Source organism: Podarcis muralis, chromosome 15 (genome assembly GCF_964188315.1).
Source record: "Podarcis muralis chromosome 15, rPodMur119.hap1.1, whole genome shotgun sequence".
Classification (NCBI taxonomy): Eukaryota; Metazoa; Chordata; class Lepidosauria; order Squamata; family Lacertidae; genus Podarcis; species Podarcis muralis.
Genome location: NC_135669.1, coordinates 23,054,901 through 23,062,510, shown reverse-complemented (window position 1 = coordinate 23,062,510; position 7,610 = coordinate 23,054,901). Strand labels below are relative to the sequence as shown.

Genomic DNA, 7,610 nt, shown 5'->3' with positions numbered 1-7,610 from the left:
CTATAGAGAGAAGAAGAAGAAGAGAGAGAACTCATGAGCCACATGTTAAAGAGGCAGAGCCTACATTTCTTGTACTGGTTTTGATTTTCTTAGTAGCCCCGGGATATAGCTAGTGAGATCTCGACGGTACAATAAATTATACTGTGGCTGAAAATATATAATAAATTAAACCAGTTAGGTTAATTGATTTAAAATACTTTTAAACAAGGACCTCCCAATGAATCAGGGAACAATTTTAAGAGGTTTTTTTTTTTAAAAAAATATGAGGGCTTATAAAAACTAGAGATAGCACTGCACCTTCAGAGGCATTCTCCCTGTCCTCTTACAGTGAGAGAATGCTTCCTCTAAGATGATGCCTGCTACAATATACCAGGCCTATCTAAAAATCAAAGACAGTGTGCTTCAGAAATACAGCTTTCCCCATGTGCAGTTTGTTCAATCAATCAATCAGTCAGTCAGTCAGTCAGTCAGTCAGTCAGTCAGTCAACTAAAACTCCTATGATTAATCAACTAAGCTGGCCCGGACTGACTCTCCACACATATTCATATAGGAAGGAGTGACATGTGGTCCATAAAGTATGTCACAAATTTTAGGGGGAGGAGGGTAAGTAGGGAAGGTCAGTGGTCAGCAACAGAGCACATACTTTTCATGGAGAAGGCTTTCATTTTAACCACTGAGGAGCCCAGTGCTATTTGTCTAGAAAACAAGGTGCTGGAACACACCATGAATGCCTCCCTTGCTGTCTTAGAATGGCAATAGCACCCACCTGAGAGGGCTGGAACTGAGTTCTGGTGAGCTCTGGCCGAAAAAAAGCCCTGGAGGAGCCACTGCTGAAGTAGACTGTACTGAATAGATGGACTAATGGTCTGTAGCATGAAGGCTGTTCATATGTTCACGACAAAGTTACAACAGCCAGAATTGTAAAATATTTCAAAGGAAAGGGATGTCAGTTTTTGTAAGTGGGCAGTTCCTGGCATTAAAGGGAGGCCTTGCTTCCAAACCTTCCTAAGAGAATAACTTGTGGAATGCCTGGATACATCACCTCGGCAGCTCTTGCCGTCTTCCTGCAAGGTCCCTGTTACGCAGCTGCATAGAGGCCCATCCATCTGGCTTGTACATATCTGTTCACAGCCTCCATTGTCTTCACACCAGTCTAAACCTAAAACACAAGATGTAAAAAATGAAAGTGGAATATTTCCAATAAGGAGGAATGGTCTGGGTCACAGTGACACTGTGAAGTTACCACTGCTTCACATTAAAACTAATTTTTACACAGTGATGCTGGTTTATGGCTAGTCAGGCTCTGAACCCTTCCATCTTCAATGCTCAAAACTATTTTTTCCCTGCTGCCTTGGGGACCAGAGAGTTTATTAACAAAGGCAGGATTCTGTCTTTGCAACATGCTGAATGCCACCACTGTAGCCATGGAGTAAAGTGAACCCACCATCCTTCAGGAAATTGAAGAAATGCCAGACTTACGCTTCCTCCTGATTGGCCCCACAGAGATGATCTGCTCATTGAGCTCTTTGGTATAGTCATTGGCCCTCCTGGCGTTCTGAGGACAGTTCTGACCAAACAAGGAGAGAAGATTGCTATAAGTGTGTGCACTCTATAAATCCACCTAGAAATCACGGTAAAGACTTAGAGCAGGTGTGGCCCACCAGATGTTGTTGGGCTCCATGTCCATCATCCAGGTATGATGGTAGTCCAACAACATCTGGAGAACACAGGTAATCTTCCTGGGGATTCCAGAGTTTAGGGGTGACTACTGAGATATCCGGGACGTGGGTGGCGCTGTGGGTTAAATCACAGAGCCTAGGACTTGCCGATCAGAAGGTCAGCGGTTCAAATCCCTGCGACGGGGTGAGTTCCCGTTGCTCGGTCCCTGCTCCTGCCAACCTAGCAGTTTGAAAGCACGTCAAAGTGCAAGTAGATAAATAGGTACCGCTCTGGCGGGAAGGTAAACGGCGTTTCCGTGCGCTGCTCTGGTTCGCCAGAAGCGGCTTAGTCATGGTGGCCACATGACCCGGAAGCTGTATGCAGGCTCCCTCGGCCAATAAAGCAAGATGAGCACCGCAACCCCAGAGTCAGCCACGACTGGACCTAATGGTCAGGGGTCCCTTTACCTTTACCTTACTGGGATATCCATAATGCACCACCATCCCTCAAAATGCATGCATTTCCCCATCTACACAGATGCTATTGCTGTGGGTTTCCTGCATTAGTTGGGGGTTTGGACTAGATGACTTCTGAGGTCATTTCCAACTCCATGATTTTGTCACAGGGCACTTTGAGTAGAGTCTCTCCTGCAGACCATAACCACCGAGGTGAGCTTATATAAGATGGTCAATGACCCCTATGTAGAGTCTAAACTATGCAAATCTACCGGGCCAGGATATAACGCTCCATGCCACCTACTATTTTGCAAGAGTATCTTTCTGAGTCGCAAAGTGAAACGGCACAGTGGAGGTGAACCTCATCGTAATCACCGATGAACTTGAAGACAGTGACGTGAAAGCGGCAAGTCAGTGAAACTCCGTTTTCTTCAATCCCAATTGTGTTGTCCTTTATATTCTGGCACCTACAATGCAAAAAAAAAAAAAAAAAAAAAGGCCCAGCTCTCAACACAGCTGTGAGGAATCTCTGGAATTTCCAAAACCGAGGAAGGAAAAAGGTTGTCACTTACCCTTCTTCAATGATGAAGTATCTGAGCTTGTCATTGCTGTCTCGGGAAGGTGTTGCATAACATTTATTCAGCATTAGGATGAGATGGGTGGAATCTGCCCCAAGGACGAAGACGCCAACATACAGCACGTCACGGGTGGTCAGCACCACTTCACCTTGCCGGTAGGGATGCTTGTAGGATGAGTTTTTGTACAGTGCCATCTTGGTTGTGAAACTGCCTTCTTGTGTAGGCACTGTCAGATTAATCACACTGAAAAGGAGAGTTATAAAACTTAACGAAGAGTGAATAGAGAAAATATCCTGGAGAAACCATGGAGCAAGTTTGCTGAGTCAGAGAAGCAAGTCTAAATCTGCCTCAGGTGCCTATTTATTTATTAATTATATTTTGCCCTTTCAAGTATATTATCAGGATGGATTACAATAAAATGCTAAAACACCATAAAGTGATGAATGCACTGAAATAAGCTGTAAACAGCAATTCAACTACCTCATTCTTCAGACAAATAGCATGGATTATGACTCGCTGTTCTTTTTCCTAATTATTTTATGGTGTTGCTTATGCATACATGAGAACTTTCAAACATTAGGCATCAGAGGCCTCTACAGGAGGGACAATATCTTTTGCGGTCCCAGGTACAAACATATGAGCATCAAAGAGTGATCAGAGCAGTACTAACTGGGCAGTTGCAGGGCTGGTTCACATCCTATGCTAGTGTAAGTTTTTGCAAACATAGGGGACACACCATGGGTCTCCGGTCACAAAAACCACATAATGGGTGTATGCCTGGAGCTCATGAATTGGATAATAATAATAATAATAATAATAATAATAATAATAATAATAATAATTTATTTATATCCCGCCCATCTGGCTGAGTCTCCCCAGCCACTCAGGGTGGCTCCCAATCAAGTCTTAAAAACAATGCAGCATTAAATATTAAAAACTTCCATAAACAGGGCTGCCTTCAGATGTCTTTTAAAAATAGGGTAGCTGCTTATTTCCTTGACATCTGATGGGAGGGCGTTCCACAGGGTGGGCACCACTACTGAGAAGGCCCTCTGTCTGGTTCCCTGTAACCTCACTTCTCACAAAGAGGGAACCGCCAGAAGGCCCTCGGCACTGGATCTCAGTGTCCTGGCTGAACGATGGGGGTGGAGATGCTCTTTCAGGTATACAGGACTGAGGCCGCTTAGGACTTTAAAGGTCAGCAGCAACACTTTGAATTGTGCTCCGAAACGTACTGGGAGCCAATGCAGATTTCTCAGGATCGGTGTTATATGGTCCCGGCAGCCACTCCCAGTCACCAGCCTAGGTTCCGCATTCTGGATTAATTGTAGTTTCCGGGTCACCTTCAAAGGTAGCTCCATGTGGAGTGCATTGCAGTAGTCCAAGCAGGAGATAACTAGAGCATGCACCACTCTGGCGAGACAGTCCACGGACAGGTAGGGTCTCAGCCTGCATACCAAACGGAGCTGGTAGACAGCCGCCCTGGACACAGAATTAATCTGTGCCTCCATGGACAGCTGTGAGTCCAAAATGACTCCCAGGTTGAGCACCTGGTCCTTCAGGGGCACCGTTACCCCATTCAGGACCAGATTGCGAACCACCTGAAAGAGTCTCCTGTTGCTGTTTTCTGCAGATGCAATAGAGGCGGTGAAGGTGGTCCTCTTCGCTGTCACCATTGCCACTTGGTAGGCTCAACATTGAGCTCTAGCCCATGTCCGGTCTGATTCAGAATGAGTTTTCTGCCACCGGCGCTCTAGCTGTCTCAACGATTGCATTTATGCCAATTTTCAGACAGTGCTCTCATGAACTCAGACACAGGAATGACATCAGCATTTAAAGGAAGGAAGGAAGGAAGGAAAGAAGGAAGGAAGGAAGGAAAGAAGGAAGGAAGGAAGGAAGTCAAATCCAATATAACATGTGAATTGACTCCATATATTCCTGTGGGTGTCACCTCAGAGTATCCTGTACCCTTCCAAATAAAGTCAATGAGAGCAGGGCCTTTATTCTTCCCACCCAAATGACCTCTCCATGTGTACAAAGGAAGCAGGTGTTTCTATTACCTGAGCATTGGTCTCACAACGGAATCCAAAGAAATTTTGATGTCAAGCTCATAAGCACAGGAGAATTCAACATTGATAGTTCGGTCCCGAGTGATGATGTTTCCAGTGTTGTTTGCACTTTCGATCCAGACTGTGTTTTTGTACATGATGTGGGTGCTGTTGGACTGCGCAGAGGGGAAAAATGTGGGGGTGGGGAGATACACATAGAAGGATTAAAGGCCTCTTAAATGTGCAGATGCCCTCTCGACACTTGTATTATTCTCTTTAATAGTATCCAAAGCCATAATCTGTGCTTTAGACTATTCAGTAGTAACTTGTATTGAGTTCAGTGGAACTTACTCTAAACTGGGTGTATACAGAATTGCAGGCTAAATTTTCTTGCTTAAGTTGAGTGAAATGGAGGGAACCATCCAACAGAAGACTAACCCAAAAGAAGCTACCTTGAGCGAAGAATCTCTTTATGTGGTCTGTGGATAGTCTGAGAAGAATGGAAGTCTGGCAAGTTGAGGAATCAATTAAAAAGTAGATGATCAGTTGACAAAACATTCTTGAATTTGTGGATAGCCCTAAATAAAATTTCAGGATTACTTATAATAAATTAAAATTATGATAAAAGTCTATTATATATCATAAGCTTCCTAAGGGCAGGACCTGCCTGTCATGGACTGTTTGGATACAGAGGAATAGTGGGAGGAATCAGTTGGGGAACCAACAAGGGAGGAAGGCTCAGAGCTCAGGGAATGGTGGTGGGACAATGATGAGTGATCAGAGGAGATGTCAGAAGCTGAGGAAGTAACAGGACCAAGAAGCAGAGATGGGTCAGGCTGTTGAAGAGTCATGGGGGTCTCAACCTCCTTGTCTGGGAGATTAGCTCCCCTACCTGCTTGCCTCCCAGAACCAGAAGAGGCATTAAAAGGGCAGAGAAGAGTTTGGCGACACACAAACACAGTCTCAGATTGCTTGGGAAGCACCCTGGAGAGCAGGAGACTTAGGCAGCTGTGGGGGGTGGGGACCTTCAGTCTCAGCAACTGCTTCATGGGGACAACACCTACTGGAGATGAGTTGCTGTGTTCATTAGGCCCGACACTGATGTGCAGATCATGTGTTTTGTTAATAAAGAGTTAACTCCAACTTGCACAGTGTAATGTACTGCTGCTGGCTCTCCTGACATGGCTTAATTTTTTTGCTTAAGAAACTCTGTAAAGTACCATATACACCAGTGGTGCTGTATGTATATAACATTCAGAATGCATTTGATGATGTTTTGATGGCAGGGATGCAAAACCTTTCACGGCAGGACTCTAGTGACACAAGCCCAGAACAATCAATGAGCTGAAGAAGAGTGTCATGAGAATAGGAGCAAATCCAGAGTTCCTCAAACATTCTGACCTGCACTATGTTTCCACAGTTGCCCTTGGTGTTATTTATCTGAAAGGAGATGAAATCTTCTCCTTCAATGCCAGGACAGTGGCGGTCATTGATGCGCACCCCTTCTCTTTCAAAGCCCAGCTGAAACAGCTTGCACTTTGAGATGGACACCTCCATCTGGGCAGCTTTGCAGGTCACCTCAGCATCCAGGATGTCTTGCGTATCTGCAATGAAAAAGAAAAGGAGTGGGGAGCTGTGTGCAGATAAGGGCTAGGCAATTGGTAAATGGATTTCTATCACATTTACTAGTCAAAATACCATTTAAAGGCCACAACACGGTCGAAAATAGAAGTAAAGGACGTGAACATTAACAATTCATTTCAATCAAAGCCTTAGTCCTGATGGCCAGCTGATTTCCTCCCCTATTATTTATGCAAGACTGAGGAAGTCAGATTAATTGTAAAATTAATTCATTAAGATGGAAGTGCATGGTGCCTAGGAATGACTGTTTGCATATATTAATGGCTTATCTAGTGTAAAGCTAGTCTAATATTTATATGCAGGTGATAGGTGCAGTTGTACAAAACTGCAGTGTGGTGTCAGCAGTATGCAGATAACATCCAGCTCTATTTTAAGTTTTACATCAGCTTCTGGTGCAGCACTCAATCCTTAGAGAGTACAAGTTGGAAATAAATCTCAAGAAGATGGTGATTTTGATGGATTGCAAGCTAGATGTGAGAGGTCTAGGAGTCTGTCCTGTCCTGGGTAAATTACACCCGCTTAGAAGGGTACTCCTTCACCTTGTTTTGCTTCTTGAGTTTCAGGTGTAGAAGTTTCAAAATAGATTTAACCCATTTTAATTTAATCTTAATCATTGTTTAATTGAATCTTAGCCATGCAGTCATGCCATACAATAATCTCTCATGTTGATTACTACAAAAGCTGTTTTGTATATCCTTTTAAATTTGGAGATGGTGTTTGATTTGTCACCAAGGAAGTTTTTTTTTTTTTCCCTCATTCATGTGTTCTTATGTGATCTCCCAAAATACACCTGGCATTCTACCAGGACCAGAAGTCTTAAGTCAGACTCTTTGATGGGGATGCAGAATAAATCCCCTCCCCTCCTCAATTCAGGTTTGATGGACAGTTCCAAGTGATATTTTCCAGGGCTGGCGAGCTGAGGCTACAAGCAATTGACATTCACAGGCAGCAAGGAAGATAGCTGTGCAAAATTGATTTTTAATGGTGATAGGATTTTTTTAAATAAAAAAAACCCTGTGTATTTGTATGGAAATCAGTTGAAGCCTCGGGACTCAGGGCAAGTGGAAAACAAGGCTGGATGAAGCAATGGAAAATTCTGCCACAGGAAACAATCCAGTGCTGAGACCCAAGGGAGAAAAATGAGATGAAATAAGGTGGTGAAATAATGGGCCATTTTTATGTTCCCGTGGACTGACTCACCACTAAGGTAACTTGGCATTGCACAAAC

The 7,610-nt window shown here is 43.9% G+C and overlaps 1 protein-coding gene across 1 annotated transcript in view; it reads right to left on the bottom strand.

The window, feature by feature from the left end:
- The window catches only part of TECTA (tectorin alpha), a 76,292-nt gene that overhangs the window by 1,457 nt on the left and 67,225 nt on the right, over positions 1-7,610 (bottom strand). Inside the window, exons 16-21 of the mRNA XM_028707525.2 lie at positions 6,143-6,345; positions 4,754-4,917; positions 2,688-2,936; positions 2,420-2,582; positions 1,481-1,568; positions 1,044-1,160 (exon numbers count right to left, since the gene is read on the bottom strand). Coding sequence (XP_028563358.2) covers positions 1,044-1,160; positions 1,481-1,568; positions 2,420-2,582; positions 2,688-2,936; positions 4,754-4,917; positions 6,143-6,345 — 984 coding nt within the window. The remainder of the gene's footprint in view (positions 1-1,043; positions 1,161-1,480; positions 1,569-2,419; positions 2,583-2,687; positions 2,937-4,753; positions 4,918-6,142; positions 6,346-7,610) is intronic.